Source organism: Falco biarmicus, chromosome 2, assembly GCF_023638135.1.
Source record: "Falco biarmicus isolate bFalBia1 chromosome 2, bFalBia1.pri, whole genome shotgun sequence".
Taxonomy (NCBI): domain Eukaryota; kingdom Metazoa; phylum Chordata; class Aves; order Falconiformes; family Falconidae; genus Falco; species Falco biarmicus.
Window position 1 is genome coordinate 29,813,581 of NC_079289.1, and position 22,944 is coordinate 29,836,524.

Sequence of the window (22,944 nt, forward strand, 5' to 3'; positions counted from 1 at the left end):
GAATGGTTCACTATGCCTTCCCCTTCCAGAGCTTTATATGTTCTAGTATCAGTGTTACAGAACGAAGAGTGGTTTTGTATCACTGGATATTCTTAGTCAGAAAACAAGTGAAAGGAAACTAATACTGAATCACATCTGTGGTAGAATGATACCTCGTGGCCTTGTGTACGTTGTACTTCATCTGGTGACTAGCATGATAGACTGGTGTCCTATATGCACATCCACAGCAATGGCAAACCCCCGGTTTTATGAGGATACAGTATAGTAAGAAGCAGAGGTCAGCAGCCTTTGAGGAAAGCTGACCAAAGTTTTTGTGTGCTGTTTTTTACATGTTTACAAATGCGGGAACAGCCAGAAGGCGCTGCTGCGTGGACACAAAGTATTACTGAATGCTTTATTAGCCATGTCTTTCATCTGTACTAGATACTTGTAACTTCTGGAAAACTTTGATTCAGTGGGAGCAGCTCCCCTCTGGTGCTTTTCCTAGGAGTTGGTGGCTTGCAGTCCTCACCCAAAATCTTTATGGGCCTGAGTTACTGGTGCTTGTGTGATGAGTTGCTGAATCTTGTACTAAAAACTCGCTGTATCCCAACTTTTGTCAGGGTGCTGAAGGAAAGCGTTTTTCTGGATGCTTTTAGCCTCATTCAGTGTTCTTCAGGAATTGTCCATTCTATATTGTGTTCACTTAAAGTAAAATAAAAGGTAGTAAAGGTTGTGCTACTACCTCTTGGCAATAATGTTTGGTCACTGAGCAGGTATTTCTGCTTCCTATTTGTTCCATCAGTTTTGAAACAGCCTCTCAATTTGATTTCCTTTTAAAAGCATTTTGCTGTTTGCTTGTTATTTTATGTTCTCAGCTGGATTGTATCTGAATCTGGGACCAGACTGAATTTCAGTTGTGTTCTTAAGTTTTTGACTTCAGGACAGGGAAGTAAAGTTGTGCTTGAAAAATAACATGTATCACAAAGCTTTCTTGTGGGATGCTTGGCATCAGTCAAACTGACTTTAGCCTTGATGAAGTTAAGCAGAAGCTGTTGGTCCATATTCTTAAACATTTAGGTGGCAAAATCTGGGTTTTTTCCTCAAATGTTTATATGCTTACTGTCTTTGTGGTTGTGGTGCTCATGATTCCTAGAGAGCTGTAAGTTTCCAACAGTGTATACAATGTAGTAAGAGAGCGGAGGGCTTCCTTACTTGTATTCTTGCAAAAGTGATGTTGTTTAAAACAGTGTTTTAATAAATACACATAATGTAGCCTTTAATTTCATTGAAGGAAAGTTCACCATAGGAGGAATAGAAGACAGTGTATTGCTCTAATGTTTATTATGAAGGGTTTGTAACTCTTCCTATAAAGAGTACTGAACCTGTAAATGAAAACAATATTATTTGAGTCAGGACAACATTTTCAAATAGTGCAGTTTAAATACGCTAATTGAGCACAGAACTAAAAGGTTTGTGATCATTCATTGCTTGTATGGAAAAATCGACTGCAATTGCCTGCTTAAACAGAAGTGTCTAAATTATTATATTAAAAACAAAAAGGCCTTTCCAAATAGTTGGTAGCCCAGACCAAAAATTTGCCAAAACCTAAAACTTATCCACACTATTGGCTAAAGAATCACTTTTGAACTAAGCGAAACAGAGCCTAAATTCATTCCTTTGTGTTGACGATGTAGTTACAGAACAGATTATTACAACCTCTTGAATTAAATCACTGCCTCAGATTCTTTGAATTTGTTTCAGTTGTTTGTATTGCTGTTACCTTGCCTGCCCTTCAAATGGGATGCATTCAAACCTGAAGTTCAGATTAAAACAACCCCAAACTTTTTAATTTTAAATTTTAAGTCTTGGTAAATATATTTCTGCTGTTACTAGAGGACTGATGCTATGAAGGCTTTTGTTCTAAATAAATATTCATTGTGAATTTTATGGGGATACTAATTTTTATGTACCTCTAGTTAGGTGAATAAAATATATAAAAAGCAGATCTTGTTTACCCTTTCCCCTTTGCATACCTGAACAACTTCAGTCACTAAGTCTGAGCAAACAAAATGACTAAGTGTTTTCACTTTTTGCATTAAAAAGCTTAAGTTACAGAAATGTACTTCTGATTTTGAGTGCATTGGAATGTATGTATTTTGCTATGCTCTGTTCTGCAATCTGATTTCCTTCCTATATATATATACAAACCGTAAGCTAAGCAATTTTATTCACTGAAATCAGTTCTTAATCCTGAAGAGTCTGTGGCTCAGGTTTCACAGATCAGCTTTTAGTGCCTTTTTAATTTTTTTAATTCTGTGTTTGCCAAGTAAAAATACTTCTATTTATTGAATGGTAATGGTTGCCAAAGCATATTTAAAATAAAACCCCCACCAAGTTAGAGCTTTTATCTTTTTAAAGATGTGTTTGCATTTTGGTCAAAATGTAAGATACAGGGTTTTAAAGCAAAATGTTACATATGCAGGTATTCACCAGCTAAGAACAGTGTGTGTTGCTTGGAAGCAGATAATGAAAAAGATTTCTCTTCTGTCTTCATGCCAGGCCCCAGTGTTTTACTGAACTCTATACATGGCTGTATGTTCCCTGGAAATTGAACTACACGTGACCCCGGTTACGAGAGAAATTTGGTGGTTTGAAGGATTTTTAGGAAAATGCTTAAGGTGCAAATGTACTGCACTGTGAAGAATGATAAGAGTTGTTGGAGGTGGCCTGATGCTTCTAAGGAGCAAACCTGCTAGATGGTGCATAATGTATTTCTTTATTATTGCTAATGAGCTATGTGGTGGTTTCCTTTGGCAGAGATTCTGCAGTAACTTCCGTGATTGGATATCTGAAATGAGATGTATAGTCTTAATACTGAAGCCAAAGGAGCCCTGTGGTGCTTCACTCTTTCAGACATGTTCAGCAATTTTGTTCGCTTTTTTGTGGGTTTTGTTTTGAAGGCTGGGGGGGGTGGGTGGGTTTAATTTGCAAGAAAAAAAAGTTTACTTTCAAAAGAAACATGCATTTCTTGGCAGTTCTTTGCAGAAGCGAAGATACAGGGTCGGGCTTTTTGCAGAGCTGAGTTACCTGATGACATACAGTGAATATCCATGGCTTTTGATAACCTGAATGTCTCCGAGGATACTAAGTGGTGAAGGGTCCAGATGTGTAAAACTGGCTCCTTGAAGGTGTGGATATTCAAGATAAGAGAGAGGAGAAACTTGCTTCTGCATATTCCAAGCTGTAGCTGGGCAAAAGATTGTTGGTCTTCAGAATTTCTGAGCTATCCCCCTGGAAACTGCTGAGGTAGGAATTAACACCACAGTTTCAGGCCCTGGAGTCCTGGTGCCTACAGGCAGAGGGCTGTTTGCTGTGTGCCATCTGTGGGGGCATGAGTGAATTTCATTTACAGGGAAAGATTTCTGTCTTAACTTCCTTCCTATTAATCTAGCTGATCCAGCCCATTTGTAATTTGAATTGTCCTGTAGAGGTTGGTTCCTAAGCCTGGGACATTTAAGATCTAGAAAATTTTTCTAGTGCCTGTAATTATGGTAGAAATCTATTTGAGCACGTACTGCATATATGTAGGAGAGGCTAATCGGGCTTCCCCGACTTCTATGACTATTATGCATTCTTTTTAAAGAACTGAACTGTATTCTTTATGCTTTAAAAACCCTAAACTCGCTGTTTCCGTGGTGGTTGAAATTTCCTGGACTGAAGAATGGCATGCTGATTACAAAGAACTTGTTACTGATTTCAGTGGTGCTTGTGAAGAATTCTGCTACTGAAACATAAAGCATGCGTACCTGTATTAGCTTGTCTCAGGAAAAATGTGAAAGGTCTGTCTGCTTTGAAAATAGGTGTTCGAGATCTTTTTAGTAATACCATTACTGTAATGCAACAAAGAAAACATTAGTAAAATGTGCCCATTTTTTCCCCATCTTCTGTACTGTGCCCTCAAGCTTTGATGTTTAGTACCTTGAGTTTTGAGTTGCTCTTCTGCTTTAAGAATAAAACAACAATTTTATCCAACAGTGAAATCAGTCTTGATGAGTGAACAACTGAAGTGTTGTGAGACTACGTGCAGGTGATTTGTGTGTATTTCACATTGCTCAAGTGGGTCTGTCTGGATTTCAAAGGTAATGTAATTTTTGTTGTTATCACAGCCCTATCTGCTGAAGTCACACCATGCTATCCCTGTTTGCTATTCCTAGCTATGCTGTTCTGGTAAAAAAGATAAAAAGGCACAATGTAATCGCTTTTCTAAATGGGAGACAAAGAGCAGAGAACTATCTACGTTGTCCTGGAATTTCTTTGTCGGAGATCTCATCAAAACCTAAGTATCCTTGATCTCAATTTATGACTGTCTGTCCCCTCTCTGGTTGTGGGTTAATTAGATTAAATAGAGTCCTTAAGAATTACGACAGCTCAGCTATCACTAAAATACATCTTGTTTAAATAAATTCTGCCTTGAAGCTATATAGTATTAACAATACATTGTCAAAAAACCCCACAACATCTAAGCCCTCCAGATTTGGATTATTTTTTTAATGAGCAGTTAAAACAATGGAATTCACTTGAAAAGTCAAGTAACTCAGTAAAACTAGTTTGAGTGGCAATATTTCAGTACTCCTTAAAAAAATTGCCACTTTAGCTTTCAAGCCACCATGTGACTAGAGCCAGATCTCTTAAAGCAAACAATAAACATAATGATATCTTTTAAAATCAGCTGCTTAGCTTGATCTGACTGGAGTTAGGGGGAGTTTGGGCATTTGTTTCAATGAGGTAAAGGTCTGATGTCTGATTACTATCACTCTTTAGTTGTTGGTATGTAATTGAAGCCATCTAAAATTTTTATTCTGTATGGGAATTAGCAGAAAAATTACCAAAAATACTAATACCTCAATAGAGAAGAAAATGGTCCTAAAATTTAAAAATGTACAGCTCTGCAGAAAGATTAACTTAGTTACATCAAATTTTCACTGTACACCCACATATGTACAGCATGTGTCTTATTTAAAGTTGTTGCTGGAGGAGTACTACACCAAATCAGGTGTGCTCAGGTTTCTTTTGGCATTGTGGTGGTGGGATGTCTGGAGTGAGGGGAGGTACACCTGGCAGAGCAGCCCAACATCGTGGGCACCGCAGTGAGATGCACAGAAGTGTTCTCCTTACATGCCCCTTGGATTTCTTCCTGGAAGCAAGGAGGGGAAGGGCGAGATATGAGAGACACCCAGATCTTGACCTGATCTGCAGTCAAGGACCAGCAGCATTTGCAATGTGCATGTGGAGCACATCTACAGCTGGCACAGCCCAGAGAAGCAGAAAGGCAAGATGTGGGTAATGATCACCCTTCTGTGCTATGTTTGAACAGCTTGAGGACATGTTCAGCCTCTCAAGAGAAGCAACCAAGTGGCAGTAATGCCTATGAAATCCATGCAGGGTTCTAGGGTTGCTGTTGCCTTTCACACCGATTTGTAGCATCTCTGGAGCATCTGAGGCTTCCAAAAGGGAAATAAAAAAAGCAGGGCCAACCTTTGATAAGGTTCAAGTGACAGAAAAATGGGGATTGCGTGACTCAATAATTTTAGTCCCCCTGTTTTATGTAAATTGTGATTGAGGATTTCTATTGGCATGTCATGCAGTTAGTTTATGAAGGTCATTTATTGACTTTCTAGTCCACAGCTGAGATTTTACTCTGAATCTCCCCACTCAGCCAGCCCCAGCTGCTTGTGGAGAAACGATGTCGGCAGAAGCGCCTGTACACAGAGGTCACGCTTTGAGGTATGTAAGAAACAAGCCTGTCTTCGTCTTCATGAAGACAAAACTTTCCCATAATTACCTTTAATACTATCAAAGAGATCATCTTCAAAAAACAACCACTGTAAGATTTCAGGAGCTATAGATAGGTTAGTAATTCTCTTTTCATTCTTTGCTTTTATGATCTGAGCAACCAGACTTATCCAACAGAAAAATAAGTGGTTTATTTTCTCAAACTGGATTTTCCATGGGCTGGCAGAGCTGGTTTTCACTTGAGCCTTTGCATGTTAGTCTGAGATAAAAAGATTCATCAGGTTCTTATAAACAAATAGAAAGGTAAAGTGAAACTGTGTTAAATATAAACATTTAAATTTAGGTTAGGCATGCATTTAAACACTACCATGCTTTTTTTTTTTTTTTAGATAAAAGGCTGGTGGTAGTTTCTGTAGTGATAAACTCCAGAAGTGAGAAATAAAGTCTGTATATTTGATTTACCTGTAGCTCCTGATGCCTTTGTACCATCTTCTGTTATTTCAATCTCTGCTTTGTGAATAGCTTCTGAAATATAAAGACTGTCTTGCTCTTCAAAAAAAACAGAAATTAATATTAATAGTTATTTTCTGAATTTCATTGTGAATGCCTTTTTAATTTTTTTGATCCAGAATGCTTTTACTTTTTTCTGAGAATCTAAGGATCACATAACTGTTAGATGTTTCAGAGGGGCAACTAATTAAATGGCTGAAAGTGAACTGCCCTGCAGGTTGGCTAGGCCAAAGAATTCCAGTCCCTTGGCATTTAGCTGGAGCAGCAGTAATTGCATCATCACCTGATGTTGCTAGACAAATAGCAGTGTATGCCTGGCCCCTACTCTATTCCATTTTAAAAAAATGAATCTACATTTTCTAAAATATTATTCTTAAGCTAGCACTGCTACAAAATACTTAATTCTTAGAAAGGATATAATTTTAGACTGTGTAGCATTCCAGGAATTTGCTTCAATAATATGGAGTACATGCTTTGCACCTTTCTACATGTGAACTGATGCTGAAAACAATACATGTCATGTTATTAGCTTTTCTTCTGTCAAATTCATTCCATTGGTATCCTCAGCACATCACGTTCAGAAAGACAGCACAGTATAAACCTGCCTTTTAGTTGCTCTTTCTGTATCTGGCTTCCATGTTAGAAGATCCTCAGTTCTAGTTCTGATGCAAATACAGATTTTTTTCATACCTGTGCCTGATATGAATGAGCATAGACAGCCTGAACACCTAAGCTGTCTTAATGTTATGGGCTTTTTAGCTCAGCATGTAGCTGAGATAGTATGACTACTTTGTTCTTGTAACAGCATGTTCTTATATGCAGGGAACTTGGAGAATAAGCTAAAACACTCGTGTGCCTTGAACTTACCTGCCTAAACATTTCCTCTGTCACAGAGCACAGCTTGCTTGGTGGCCCAAATGCCTCTTGACTTTCATGTGAGACTGCTTTCAGGCAAGCAGTGAAATTCTTAAAGGTTGACTACTGTGAATGCAAAGTCGAGGTATTTTTCTGCGTAAGGGCATTTCTGCTATTGGCTACTCATTCAGATTTTCTTTCTAGTCTGAGGGAGGGGAAACAACAAAATTTTGACTGCAAATGTATCAGTGTAAACCTGGAAGAGCTGTGAGGTGTCTTCATATTTTTGCTAATGGTGCCCACTACAATCTGGCCCATTTCCACTGATGTCCAACGGTGGGATTTGGGGTCAGGCTACAGAAGAGCATCTCTTTGCCACAATGCGGGAACATCTTTAGAGTGAGATAATGCATGAGAAAGGGAAAATTGGGTTACTTCAGGGAAGACAGCATGCTGCCTCTCTGTACTGCTGCCAGAGGGAAGCAGGTCCCTGGAGAGTGAGCGTATGAATGCACACATCTGACTGGCCCTGACTACAGAGGGAACCTTAAGTCGCCAATTTTAATATCCTCTTTTCCCTCAGTTCTACCCACATTTACCTATTTTTTCATTTTTATGACTGTTTTCCCACTATACGAACAACTGAGTGCTGAATGAGAATTGCTACCTGGAGAAGTTTCCAGGCTGTAGTGGAAAGCAAGGCTACATGGTGAGAGTAGAAACTAAGATAGGACAATGTATGAATTGAGGAACCATTGGAAGGCAAATTGTAGAAAAAAATTCTCTTCAGGAAGAAATGATGGGACTGTGACATAAAATGGAACTTGGAAAGAATTTCAGCAAGACACTAAGAAGTGTCACAAGTCTCCTTCTTCCCGGCTGACTGCGGAGGGCAGAAATCAGCAAGATTGAGAGTTTTTTTCTTTCTTGTCTGAATCTGGGAATAGAATCTGACATATAGGTGAAAACAAGGAAATACTGAAAGAGCATTTTATCTGTTTCTATCTGAATTTTGTCCAGTCAAAAATCTGGGATGGAAACAAGACACAACTGGGGAGAGGCAGAATTTTTTAAATTAGATATATCTAACATACTTTGGAGGGGAAAAAAATAGAAGCTTTCAGGCATAAGGAAGCTATTCCAGGTTTAAAATGGAGTAACACATTTGTTTGCTAAATGTGATTGGAGAATAAATATTCTGAAGATTATGGCTTCTGCTTCATATGGAGGAGGAACTGAAAACTTGCCTGTTCTTTTCCCAACTGTATCTATTGGTTAAATAGAAGATAAACCTTCCTTATAAACTCTGCTTCGTGTAACTTAGACTGTCATAGCTTTAACCCTACTACTATGACACAACTGAGTAGTATAAGAGTAGAACTCAGAAGGGCCTCAACATATCGTGTAATCCATAACGGCCACAGGCAGGGTCAAATACTTCTACAAGCCTTACCCTGTACGACAAAAGCCACAAAGTTGCCTACGTAGGAAAGAAGCTGCTAAATGATAATGTTTATGGTGGAGTTCATTTTCTCAGAGTGTTTATCTTGTTTAAAAAGATGTTAAATTTATAAAATACATCCTTATGCACTTTATCGGTATATCAACAATTGTTTGCAACAAAGCAACAGGCTTTAACAAAAGAGTGGGCAGTAACAAATTATTTTAATGTGCATTTCTGCAGTTTGAGATATATATTGCAATAGAACTACGCTGTATTCAATTTTAAAAGCAGAATCAAAAAAACCCTGAGTAACGTGCCTTCTGAGGTTCATTCCAGGAAAGCAACTTTTCTGTAAAAGGAGATTTGTCTGAATTGGAGGAATTTCATTTTATTCAATCACATGCACAAGAATTGCATGTACTCTGCATCTCTCTGGGCAACTTCCCCTCTGACTCTTTGCTATGAGTAGAAATTACTTAAGTTTAAATAATTTGTATTGCTGGAAGTAGTCAAAAGAAAATAGATAATTTTGAGGGTTTTTTATTTAATATTAAATAAGAATAAAAATTTTCCAGAGAACAGAATAATTTCAAACTTCCAAAATAGCGACAGGTTACAATCATAGCACTAGTATTTTAGCAAAGAAAAAGTATAATTTAGTCCACTGGTCACTGGATTAACAAGACAATGTAGCATGGGCATATGTCAATATTGTTTGTGGCGTCAGGAGCTGGAATTACAGACTTGTTAGGCCAGCATCCCTAACTGTGAAATGACTTTTAAAAACACAAATATGAATCCAAGTTGTACTAAAGCATCCCAGGTTTCTGAATAAATATCCATTTCCCAGGCCTACACTGACTTCATGATTTTAATCTTAAAGAAAGGAGGGTGGAAAAAGCAAGACCAAAACTAACCCTGTCCCTTTCAGATTCCTTTTTCCTATAAAACAGCAGTTCAAAATACAATTGCCAATAATAAATTAGAACAGTTGGGTGTGAATTGTGTTTTAGAGTTTCACAGAGGAAGAAGTGTGATCAGTGCAGAAGATCCAGCTCTATTGAATCCTTCACTTGTAAGAGTCTACAACTATTGGGTTAGTGATCGTTTTTCTGTCAGTCAAGCCTCTTACCTGAAATGCCTTTAAAATTAGCAGTGATGGGATCAAATGCATCTCTAATTCCCAAGGCAGAAAAAACTGTCTTTAGGTCAAAAAGGCTTTGAATACTGAACCTGAAATAAGACAGATTTTATTTAAATGCAGGATTTGTAGTCTCACAGAGCTAAAAAGTGGAACAGATGCAATTTATTTCAAGCCTTTGCATTTCAGCCATCTATTTCTGTATGAGCACAATATGTTCCATCTGATTAAGTGTACTTTGCAGAAAAGCAACTTCTCTTCATGTGAAGACCTTAACAGAAGGAATCCCTTGCCTCCATCTATTGCAATCAGACTGCCTCTCAGTCTTCTTGACACATGAACTCTGTGTTTCCCCAATTGTCCTCTTTTTAACAATCTTTTTGGCTGTAACAAAGGGCCTCTTGAAATATTTGCCAAAGATTAGCTTGGAGAAAAAATTATGAATGTACAAATTGTTTTTCAGTGCTTCGTTAACACAAGGAATGTGTTGTAAGAGATGTGTAATGAAGCCCTTCTGTGCTGATCCATACAATAGGTACAGCCGCAAAAGGCCCTTCTGCACCTAATTCCTCCTGCTGTGCAATTTTATTTAAATAGATGATAGAAAACACCTCCAGGACAAGTGCATTTGCTAGCAATGGCAAATGACTAATGTGGAAAATGGATGGCTGAAACTTGCTTTGTGCACAGAAAGATGGGTATGACTGCTGGGGGACCCAAGTTCTTTGTAGAGTACTTTTGTAGTATGCTAGCAAGTTGTAAAAATAAGCTATTGTGTCTTAATTTTTTTAAAGGTTATATTTTTATTCTTTCTTAAGCAAAGAGGAAAAATTGAGTGTGGGAAAGGGCCAGAAACTTTTCTGTTTTAGATCCTTCAAGAATTGTTATACCCCAAATAAATTTTAAGTAAAAGCTGTAGGATCAACAGAAATACTTGTGTTTTTAAAATACTACAGAGCATACCAGAAAGTTTTGGTGTTCTCAGCCCACCTCTTCATGACTTAAGAAAGGGTTAGAGCTTTTCTGGTCATGTGATGAATAAAAGAAACAAAAGCATCTCATTAGGATTTTGCCTCACATATTGCTCATGTCAGCACTATCACACAGAATTCTGGCAACTGAAGTAGTGAAGCCATCTTGGAGTTCTAAGATTGCTTACCTAGGCAGAAAAATGTCCATCTTCATTCTCTTTAAGCTGTTGGCCCAGAGGGTTATGGTTTTGGCAGAAAGGTGAGACTCAATCTGGGACAAAGATGTTCTTTTGTGGCTGGGAAGCACTAGGAACATGCTGAGTTTCTCCCCCAGGTAGGGTAACTCAACCACGCTGAAAGCCTCTAGAGCTGCAGTCTGGAACTGGCCTGTGGGTGGGCAGATGCAGATCTGATTTCATCATTCAAGTGGGGAAAAAAGCCCCAAACGCACAACCCAACCCTGGGTCAGCAGGTGGTTCAAAACGGCAGGGATGGGATATAAGGGGTTGTCTCTAACACATGGGCTCTTGCAGCCAGCTCGGGTTATTAACTTGCAGCAGCGGCTCCTCCGAACAGAACTGATTGTGTGATTATAAATTCCTCGTCAGAAAAATGCTAGTAATAGTACCTGAAGTACTGTCTCAGCAGAGCACGGATATTTTATTGCTTTCTCATATAGCTGTAGTCCTTGCTCAGAGTTTAAAAACATTATTGAGGTAACGACAGTAGCTTTATGGCAACTGTTCCTCTAATGCGTGTTTTTGGAATAAACTTACAGTTTTCTAATATCTCTCATTAAAAATTTGCTGCTGATAGAAATTACAAAACCAAAATTGAGTGTCCTATTTAATTAACTGAAGTGTACTTTGCCTCATGTTTCCATCTTCACTACCTTTAAAAATCAGTTTAAACTTTGTTTAAAGAAACAAAGTTACATTAAACAATATATTAGTTAGGTTTATGCTTATTTAAGCACCAAATTCCTTATTTTTTAAAATCTAGGCACAAAGATTTAGCAAAATCAGATGAAAGTTAGAAAAACTAGTCTCAAAAGTACAAGCTGGTCGGCTTCCAAACTCATAATTAGGTTTGCAATGGTTTGTAATAGCTATTTAAAAGTACCCTTTTAGTTCCATATTTCAAAGAAAAATTAATCCAGGCATTTCTAATGCACTCTGTTATACAGTAGAACAGATTCAATTATTATAATTTTACTTTTTTTTTTTTTAACTGTTAATCCAATAAATAGCATTTCAGGAACACTCAGCAATACCTAGCAGGCCAGGAGTTAAATACAAGTTGCAAGCCAACGACTTGGTGCCTTTGCTGCAGGCCATCCAAATACTGAATCTGCTCCTTCATCCAGCTGTGGTAGTTGTATCTTCAAGGGTAGATACTCTTTTTGAGTCAAGGGTTATAAACAACAGAATATAGGTAGCTCATGTTCATAATATCTAAATATTTGCCAATAAATATATAGTAATAGGGTGTCTCAACTGTGTAGTCCACAACATTCATTAATTTTGCAGATATGGACTATATAGGATTCATTAAGTGTTGATTATTCTGCTAGATTCAATTTTAGGCTCTTAGATTAGCCCTCCCACCATGCAATGTGGGGAGGGAATTATGCTGTTAAAAACACCTTCCAGCTTGTGGATCATTTGCTGGGATAAGACCTTCTGGTTTATAATGGGCAAGCAGGAAAGATGGACTGGTCGTGAATGGTTTAATTTGGGGGCACGCTGATATTTTGAAGTCAGCACATTCTGCACAAAGGTTATACAGTCCTTATTTGTTAATTAGAAAAAAATAATAAAATTTGAGATTATTGACTCATAACATTTAGTGTTACTTACTTGAACTGAATTTGAGCATCCCATAAGGATTATATATATGCTAAATCAGTATTCAAGTATAGTTAACAAATTGCTTGGAAAAATGAATATGTAAAATAGCCGCAGTGTTTAAAAGGCATGTGTAAACAGTAATGTTGACATTTTCTTAGAGCAGTGTTAATTGTCCCCAGGCTGATTTGTTCTCTGTAGTGATATTAAAAAGATAACAAATGTTGTAAATGTTGCAATTGATAGCAGACCACAGCGACTCTTTCTCACTCTGTGTGTTGTATCCCGATGGGAGACAGCTGCTATCATTTAATAATGAAGGAAAGTTATCTCATGCCTCTGTTTTGTTGTACTGAACCAATCTTTTATATTGATTTATAACTGATTTGTTAGAAGAGTTTCTAGCATTTCTAGTGATAAAAACTGAGTTGGTCCTATCAAATCTGACAATCATCAATCTTTAAATGGTCTTTTTAATTTCAACTTTCTTCATAAGTCTCTCTCTAGCTGTGGAGAACTCACACATTTCAGACTGGATGAGAAGGTAACCCCAGTATTTTGGCTAACTTTATTTTTCTGGGCAAATACTTAATGCTTCAGCTGCCTACTTAAGGATGATAGGGTGGAGTTCTTGTGTTTAGCCAAGTGGTCAGACAAGCACAACTAACTTGATTTCATCAAGTTTGCAAGGGATCGGGAGCAAAAACATATGGTCAGTCAATGCAACTCAGCTGCTAAATTTCTGGTCACTGGTTTTTACCTGAGAACTTCACTTGTAGAAGCACTGGCAGCCCCTTTCCTTCCTGCCTTCCATCATGTTAGACCTCTCGTTTCTTTATCTCATTCTACTAAAAGAGAAAGCTCAGAGAAAAGTTCTGTTCCTGAACTAACAGGTGTATGTTAGTCCCAAGAAACCTGTTTGTTTGCCTGAATAGCTTGCGAAGCAAGGAAAGGTGAAGCTATCCCAGACACCAGGAGTAGCAAAGCCCCCGCAGTGAGCTGGCGGTACAAAATCACCTAGGGCTGAAAGATCACGGGTTGATGTAGTGATTTATGTTGCTCAACAATGAGGTTGATGAGGTGTTGGGTTTTGGAAAGGGAAACTGCACTCCTTAGTAAAGTCAATTAACTTATAAAAGATTGAAGCGTAAGGAGGATGGGAGGGCTCCAAGTGAGAGGTGTGAATGCACTTAGGAGCTGGCAGTCCCAGCAGGAGGAAGAAGCGTGGCAGACACACCATGGATGTCCTGGAAGAGGAAACACCACAAAGAAAGATGTAAAGACAAACTTGCAAAAAGCAGGAAAATGTAATTCCTTAGCCAGGTGAATTATGGTTCAGATATAAAAAGGCATAGAAATAACAAGCTGCCAACTGCCTGCTTGATGTGACCTGCACAGAAAAGGAAAAAGTTTTAGCCATATAAACAAGAGAAAGACAAAGACTGGTGCTGCTGAACACTGTGAATTAAATTTTTTTTTAGATTCATCCCAATTATTTTCTGGAACTGCTGGGAAAGAAAGAATCTGATGATATAGCAAAGGATAATGGTGAGCTTCCTAATGGAAATGAGGAAAGAACACGAGGTATTACAACACCAGAGACAGAAACAGAGTTTACACTGCTTGAAAGAGACAAATAGTAATATGGGGATCTGGATGATCACCACACCAGAACATGAAAAGAACTTGGATGTGGAATTGCAAATGGGTCAGCAAAGATTTTTAATGGACTGTGGATTCAGTTGTTTCCCATGACTGGAAAACAGTAGTACATTTATAAGAAAAAGAAAGTAATCTGGGAAATTTTAGGTCTTTGCTTGAGAGAACATACTCTGGAGAAAAGAATAATCAAGCCACAGAGAGAAATAGGAAGTGAGATAAACTGCAATATCAGGTAGACCCTAACAAACAAATCTCTAAGCTTTTTTTACTTAATAGCTAATTCGATAAAAAGGGATAGATCCAACAATCTAGTTTTAAGTAAAATGTTAAGCATAGCTTTACTGTGGCATTATTTACAGGTAGAAGCAATGGCAATTAAAGTGAGAAATTGAAGGCAGCAAGCAGCCGCTTGAAGGCAAAACTACAATGAGCCAAGTTAGAAGAGGGGCTCCCAGACTGAAAAGAGGTTTCCAGGGGCTTTCCAAAGTATGGCCAACACTCAAAGCTTCCATCGAAGAAAGTCGAGCAGTGAGGTTACCGTGATGACTGGAGTGGTGGAAACTGACAGTTCAAAAAGTCATGTCCCTGTGGGGATTTCCTTCCCCTTGGTTTACCTGGGACTCATCAGCTGGAAAAAAATGGAGAAAGAAAAAAGGCCCAGGTGGATTCAACCTTGGGCAACTACCCTGAGCTGATTCTGCAGTGCACTACACAAGGTGTTTTTAGCAAGTCATAGAAATACGAAGAGCGTTTTATTGAGCAGGTATATGGCCTCATCAGAAGCCTTATGTACGTTCCTGGTCATTTATTTTCAAGAAAGATTAATTTGAATTGGAAAAGTGCAGGAAAGGACTAATAGTGTTTTGGAGTATGTTTTTTAAATAGTTTAGAAGAGCCTGGTGTCTTCAGCTTAGTTAAGAGGAAACTGAGAGGCAGCTTGGTAAATCGCCAGTACCGACTGTATTGTGAGTAAATATCAGAGCTGAAGAGAAACTATTTACTTAAAGGATAAAGCTGGTGTGATGAAAAGAGATATAAATCGGTCTCAAAAAAAATTAGCCTTTGAATTAGGAAGGTTTTTACCCAAGTGCAGTTCTGAAATTTAAGGTAGAAGGGAAAGGAGCTTTTTATATTTTTGAAAGAGCTAATTGGCAGAATTCGTGGTGGTAAAAAATTAAGCCTGCAGCAGGAGTCCTTCTGTCAGCAACCCACATACTCCAAGCCTTTGAAAGGAACATACACTGTGTTCATATGTTATACAAATAAAAGTTTAACCTGTATTTATAATTTTAAGCCCATGCTGAGACCATCCACTGATTTGATATAAAGGCCATTAAAAAAATATCTCCCCTTTGTTTCAGAATTTGGCCCCGAAGATTTGCAGTTTTACCCTAAAGCCTTGGAGACAGGCTGTGACCACAGGCAGGAGGGATGGGTGCGCAGTGCTGGTGTGACCAGTCATACTATCCTCTGTCTGGTGTTTATGCACTCAAGAGCCAAAGAGTGATTAGGCTGAGGACCAAGAAATTTCTCACCCATCTCACAAATCAAATCAGTAGGGGCTTGATATAGTTTCTTTTCTTAACTGCCCCTCTGTCATGAGGTCAGATGTGTTTCTTACAGCCCTCCCTTCCTAGGCAGCTTTATTTAACAAGCTCCATGTGATTGCAATGGACTTTGTATGCTGTGGTACCCGCAGTTTCTCCTGTTCCCTTCTCCTGGAGTGTTATTTTGGTGCCTTTCGGTTGTTTGCTACAGCTGACAAGTTCATTATGGAGTGCTGGGCAGTGTTGGTCTTTTAGGGATGGGGCATGGACAGCAGACATTTTAGGAACCGTTTTGAACCCAGGTTCTGTTTCGTGATTGCCTGGGATTATATGGAGTCAATTCGGTCACTCAGGTGGTCTCTTCATGTGATGGGATTCCTTCCGAGACTTCTCTAAGCTGGCAAAGCAACATATCTTAGTGTGGTATCTGTGGAAAGTAAATAAATGAAACTGTTCCATGTTCTACAACAGAGCAAATCTGGATCAAGGACAGTTACCGTAGTTAACTTCAGCTGTGTGATGCATTGTGGGCACTTTCAGGGTTGAGCCCTCTGCTGTGGTGAAAGGCAACATCTGGGTATCCAAAAAGGAAAACTTCTTTTGCCACGTGCTTTTGAAGTACATGGTGCTCACCAAGGCGACCTGGCTAAGCGGTGACCCAACGTTCTCCAACAGCATGCCAAGCACATCCCCATCTGCATGGAAAAAGAGGCAGGGAGGAGGACACACACCACTCTACTTGCCCAGGCCTAAAGGCCAGGTCTGTGTGAGTAAATAAAGCAAATCACAACCACTCTCCATCCCTAAGGGCAAGAGGCACAAAAGGCACTGTTAAGCTGTCTGCCTTTCCCTCCCCACCTGTACGTGGACCTCGTCGGGGTTGCCTGTTGGTCCATGCTCTCTCCAGAACTGAGCTCGAGTTGGTGAATGTTGAAGGCCCAAGCTGTGCCAGGACTACGCTACTCACTGAACCGCATGGATGACAGCAGCCCAGTTCTTGGCACCATGCCCTGGGTCCAAGTGGTTTTCTGGATTAAATTTGCCTACACATATCTTGGAGCGGTTCATTGTTAGCACCAGAAATCCCACATGAAATGGATTCACTATTACAGACCACTTTATGAAGTAACTAAGTCAACTAACTCATATCCTAATTCTCCCCATCTCCTGATTACTTGGCAGTTCAGCTGACCCTGCTTTGGGTACCTCAAAGATTTTTGAAAATGTGACCCATTTTTAATTCATCGATACGCGTGTGAGCCCCGCAATATGAACTCCCATTTCAGTATCTGCTTCTAGGACGATATTTTTCTAACATGAAACTGGATCACTTATTGCAGTTCATATGAGAAGGACAGAAATCTTTTTTTTCAGTAGTATCTTTAATGTGTGTCTTTAACATCGCCTCACATGTTGATGGCCAATTTAACACTCATGTAACTTAAACTGGTGGAGCAAATCAGGGACTGGTTTGCTCTGCTGCTTCTAAGGACTTGCTGTTTCAATATTTTTTTTTCATTAACACAGAATTTAATTTCATTACTTTTCTTGCTTGTGTGGAAAGTAAATTCTTTTTACTTCCCATTTTGACTTTTTAAACTCAGAGTCTGACTGCTGAGATTATGGCCCTGTGTATTCCCCACAGCAGCATGAAAGCATTCAATGCAGAAAACTAAGTCCCTGGGGAACTTGGCTGCTCCTCATTAAAACTGAAAATGCTGCAAAAGATTGCTATTTTAAAAATTAGAGGAACAAGGCCAAGCGGTTGCCAGCTTGACACTGCAAACTCACACTCACAGATTCAGACCTATTCCAGCTCGCTTTTCATGTTAGAAATGAGCATCAGCACAAGAACTTGATTTCCTGGCTCTCAACCTTGGTTTGTACAACACAGAGTGGGGCAAAAAAAATTATGTTTGGTGAAATGCAATTTTTCTCATTGCTCTTATTTTACATTATATTCATGTGCAATCATTCTCATGGGTTGTTATGTTACCTCCAAGGTTACCGGTGATCCATTCCTGTATTTGGGCTGCGGTTCTGTTGGGGTCAGTGAAGTTGGTTTGCTGCAGGCTGCTGTTTGCCCAGCGTGCAGCATGTGCAGTGAAGTGGGGCAAAAGCTGCACGCCGGCGTCCACAAAGAAGGAACATGCCAGCTGAACCACGGTGCCTTGGCTGGAGTCGGACACTCCTTCGTACACTGCATGCAAGAAATCCTGCACACTTTGATCTGCCAGGCAAGAGGGAGAAACTGCAATTACCATGTGGAGGCTAAGGATAGCACCGGGCTCTGCAGCTCTCAACTCCAGTGCTAACACTGGTGTCCTCTGAAAGTTAATGCGCTATAAGAGCTGAAGCACTCTTGACTTTATGGGGTATTACTGTCAAGCACTACTCTCAAGGACCGGTGATGCTCTGGGCATAGGAAAGTACTCTTCATATTGCTGTAGAAATCACTAGCACAGATATGTCAAGAGGCTGGTGTCACATCAGGTTCACACCTCTGTGCAAACACAGCTCTTACAGTTCATAAGGTACATTATTTTTTCTTGGGCACTCTCTGAGTTCCCGGTAGTGAGGTTGGACTTGATCTTAAAGGTCTTTCCAACCTAAATGATTCTATGATTCTATGACTGGCTGAGCTGCATATGCCACAGTACCGCCGTCTCCTTCTCCTGCCATTATCAATGCCACCCATTCCAGGAAAGGCTTCTTCCTGACTGCCCCAGGCCTGTCTCTTCTACCCTTGGCCTTTATGTGGTGTTTTGTTTCTTGAAAGGATGGTGCCCCAAACTGGCCCAGTATTGCAGATCAGCTCTGGCAATGCTAAATAGAGCTGATAGTTACTTCATGTGTGTTACAAGCAACTCTTTATACAAGCCACAACAGTGTCTCCTTTTTTTTGAAGTACGATTTTATTTCCCATTCAATATTCCTTGTTTTAATTCCTAAGAGCCCTCAGATCCTTTCCTAAAAACACTATTCTTTGGCTCATTGTTCCTCGATTTGAACAGCTGATTATTCCTTCTAAATGTAGAATTACGTACCTGCCCTTATTAAATTGTGTCCTATTCATTTCACGCATTTCTCTGATCTTCCAGGATCCTTTTAAATGCTGTTCTGGTCTTCCAAAATGCTTACACCAATTACAAGCTCAATACCATTCAAAAATTCAGTATTGTATTCTCTAGCTTGTTGTCTACTAATGAAAATTGTTGAATAGTGCCTTGGTCTCTTGCTCCTGGGGAGCTCGTGGTAGGTCAATGGCGGCAGCTTCTGTGATGGATGCAGGGATGAGATGTGGGCCCAACAGGAACAGAAGTACTGCAAACATAGAGGATCTCGTGATTTTAAAATCACGAAGTTTTCAGTAGGCTCCCCTGAGGTGTGATTTAGCAGCCATTTCTGGCTGTCATTATGTCGCACACTATAATGGTTTGTGATGGCGTGGTTCATGCTGAGGTGACCTCCTGAGGCCTGGGACTTGCACCATGTCTGAACAGTGCTGATGGGCGCTGGGTCAAATCTCAAACTTCCGGTGTTCACAGTTCGGCCCCTTTCCCATATCCCTTGTTGTGCTTTGAAGGAGGCTTGCCTATGCCTAGCCATTAAAAGTCTTATTGAGATTGTTACTTGCCTTTGAGACGTTTTCAGCTGGTTCCTCCTTTTATAAGTAAATTTTCCATAAGGACTGAGAAAAGTCTGGAGCACTGCTGTTCTTCAACAAGATATCAGTGTCTCTTGGCTCTGCAGGACCACCAGGACCTTTCTGGTTTCCCTACCAAGTGTCCCTATATTTCTGTGTGAAATCTCAGCAGCTCACTGTTGTATACAAATTGCTGGCCACCATCTCCAAGGGAGGGTTCAATATCGTGCCCTTTCCTTCTCTGGGCTGCTGAATTTGGCACAGGTATTCCTCTGCCTTGGCCTGAAACCCTGGGATGCCCCAGGCAGCTCACAGGTATCTGGCTCCCCATGGCCGTGGCTGGGCTCACCATTGTGGGCTGGCTAGAAATCTTTGTTTTGACTCAAAGGAAACCTTAGATAAAGGGAAGAACCCCCAAGTTTCTACAGACAGCTGTGGGTGTAGGCAGCGCTGGAGAGAAGAGAGGGTGGGCTGCCACCTGGGACACGGGTAATTTGGGGCGGCTAACTGGGGAAGACCATCCTGCCTGCACTGACCTGTCCCAGGCTGAGTGTCAGGTCAAGGGCAGGATACTGGTGAGCCTCCAGCTGCCAGCCAGGCTATCAGGAGACTTTTACTGCATCAGTTCAGATTCTTGATGGAGTAAAGGGAGAGTTTCACATCTACCGATTTTGACCACCTGAGAATCCAGGGCGTTTTCTGACCTAATAGTGCTCCTTCAATAACCTGCAGTAAGACTAATAACCTATGGCAAGTTTGGTATTAAAATTTAGATCTGTTACTTTCTAAGGTATGAAATATTGAACTCCCAGAACAGATGTCAAGAAAACTCATGCGGTCTGAAGTGTAAAGTGCTTTTCTTGTGTGTTTTGCATTAGTGTGGGAGCGTTTGGCAAGCGCTCTGGAGGATGTGAGAAATCAAAGATGTAAATTGGAAGCAGATGTTAATGTAAGGTGTGGTACCCTGAGCCTATAACTTCAGTCATCTCAAAGTGCTTAGCTAACCAAAGTCCTGAATTTGTACTTGGAGAGCAGTTCGAATTTACTTTAAAATACTCTACTGTTGATAAAACAGCAAGAAGAAAGCATTTTAAAGCACGTAATTTTGTCTGTGCTGTCTAGAGAGACATCCCTTTATACATTGTTTTTCTTAGTACTAGAATAAAGGTGAATAAATCTTCCAAACATTAAAAGAAGATTACAAGTGCAGGTTCTCTGTGAATAGTGAACGAACCATCAATGTTTTCATTGTTTTCAGCCTTCTAAGGTTTTAACCACATCCTTCATTATTGTTTAAGACAGACCAACAGAAATATTAATGCAAACGTCTAATGGAAAAAAGGAATTTTATCATATATGCATACATATGTGATTTGGTTTTACTTGTCTAATAGGAAATTTGATCTAAGTATTTGATTTATTTATTTGATTTAAACCATTTGAGGAAGTGGTTTCCTTCTCCACCACTGGAAATGCACTGTTGTAACCTATAGCAGTAGATCCCATCCTACTTTATTTTCACATTCATGCATTAATATTACTGAAAGTCAAAGCTCATGTGGCTTGTGCCACAGACAACTGAAATGCAGATAAAATGTCTGCTTAATATGATGTGCCACGTGAGAAGTAAGGCAGTGCAAAATAGCTACCAGGTCCTTAACAACCTCTGCGCTTGGCTGTGTTTTGTGTGGAGATCTGTGCCTGAATGTCACTGCGCAATACTGTTCTTAAGGTTGGTTCTTAATAACTGAGCCCCTAATGACCAGAAGCGTCAAACAAAGTATAATCCTTGTATGAATTAATGTTGTTTAAAATTACCCTACTGGAATTACAGGAACAGGAGCCTTGTAGGCAAGACTTCATTGTATCAGCTGCTTATAATATAGATGCACTGTCCTTATGCCAGTACCTGCAGCTGTATCTGTATGTATCAGCCAGAGTGAGCCCTTACTGCTGTGATGGTTCTGAATATCAATGCTACAGAGAATGGTAATGGTGACGAAGGCAGGTTACCGCGCAGGATGATTAAATTGCTGTAGTGTTTTATTTTTAGTGTTCATACACTGAAAGTAAATTTTATGCTGAGAAATAGCGGTGTCATCTCTATACAAAAGTCTTGTATGTAAGCTGCAAATTTTGAAGATGAGGCAGGCATCTGCTTTTCATAAACATTGTGCCCATAGTGTAAAATAGTTTTTGACGTGTGATGTGAGATGGTAGGATAATCCAGAGCTAAAATGAAAACAGCATCCTTAGATTCAGCTGACTTAATGCTGGATTTTAAGACATCTGCCTTTTCCATATCCCTTCCAGATTCCCATTGAGTTTTATTTTAGCCTGCTTTCAGGGAAAGATGCAATTGCACCATCCATCTGTCAATGTATATCTCTGCCAGCCTGCTTCTAATAACTTTGCATCTTTTTGGCCAGTTGTAAAAACATTAGAAAAAGGTGCAAAGTCTTAAAGATAATTCTATTTCTATAGGCCTCGTAAAATTTTTCCTCTGCCTGGCACCTCCTTGCAGAGGACACAGGGGAGGCCAGGACACAATGAACCTCTGGGAAACCAGGAGCAATTCTGCTGTTTGTGGAAGTAGCTTTTCTAGATATGGTTGTATTTCAGTGCAGTAAAAGCATAAGCACTGATCCAGAAAAAAGGAACAATAACAACATGTGTATCAACTACTCCCTTGAGTTTCCTTTGTCCAGCTGATACCTGGCTATCGAAGATGGAGAAAACACTCCTAAACTACATCTTGCAAGTGAGACAGAAGTTTAGTATGATGTGTGCAGTTGCTGCCTCCTTAGTAAATCTGTGAATTCAGTGCAAAATGTAAGACGAGAAGTATTTTCTTTAAGCAGTACATTACCGTGAATGTTGTATCCTAGGGCATCCCGCAGCTCCATAAAGGTATTTCCTTGAGCTCCAAACTGCAGCAGCTCCAAGGAGACAGCCACGCTTGCTGGAGAGACTACCACATTGGTTCTGTTCTCTGCTTCGGACACATGCCGGTAGAGATTGATAGCAAATTCAGTCTTCAGCTCTTTCAGCTCATCATAGGAGATGCAGTTTCCTTTGGTTAAGCAGCAAGCAAACAGGATCAGTGCAGGGAAGGAAATGGGCAACATGAAGGCACACTGGGAACACTCCACCAGCTGATCACACCTGAGATTAATAATACAGAGATATTTAGGAAAGCAACAGGCTGAGCTGACAGAGGAACTTCCTCTTCCCATCAGTTTAAGATATCACTTGCAATAGTAATGATCACTGTTAAAATACTTGTCCAGGTCTACCCAGTAGCTATTGTCATTTAAAAAAAAAAGATGTAGGGACATGCTGATGACTCTGTTGACTAACAAGGGCTGAGTTTTCCAAATGCTGTACCATATAGGATGACTGGCCATTACAATGCATGGAGCCACAGAGCCCCTTGGTTAAAAAGTTAGCTCCCCGCATGCATGCTGGGACACCTTAGTGCAGTCTCCATGCTGCTGAGCACCCACAGCCCCCTTCTGTCCCCAGCAGAAAGGGGATCACATCCGT

At 39.9% G+C, this 22,944-nt stretch overlaps 1 protein-coding gene across 1 annotated transcript; it reads right to left on the reverse strand.

Annotated features, from left to right (window-relative positions):
- Positions 1 to 105: 105 nt before the first annotated feature.
- On the reverse strand, positions 106 to 22,541 carry SERPINE3 (serpin family E member 3). The gene is made up of 8 exons (XM_056327586.1): positions 22,268 to 22,541; positions 17,749 to 17,982; positions 16,250 to 16,447; positions 10,885 to 11,083; positions 9,717 to 9,817; positions 6,238 to 6,324; positions 3,789 to 3,872; positions 106 to 1,364 (listed from the first exon to the last, which is right to left on the reverse strand). The coding sequence occupies exons 1-8, from the start codon at positions 22,524 to 22,526 to the stop codon at positions 1,324 to 1,326; spliced, it is 1,203 nt and encodes a 400-aa protein (XP_056183561.1). The 5' UTR covers positions 22,527 to 22,541; the 3' UTR covers positions 106 to 1,323.
- Between the last annotated feature and the right edge of the window lie 403 nt (positions 22,542 to 22,944).

Coding starts and splice junctions, on each gene's coding strand:
- SERPINE3 (XM_056327586.1), bottom strand. CDS start 22,526: ATGTTGCCCATTTCCTTCCCTGCACTGATCCTGTTTGCTTGCTGCTTA. Junction 16,448..17,748: donor GATCACCGGTAACCTTGGAG/GTAACATAACAA, acceptor TTTTCCATGCAG/ATGGGGATGTGCTTGGCATG. Junction 9,818..10,884: donor ATGGACATTTTTCTGCCTAG/GTAAGCAATCTT, acceptor GTCTTATTTCAG/GTTCAGTATTCAAAGCCTTT.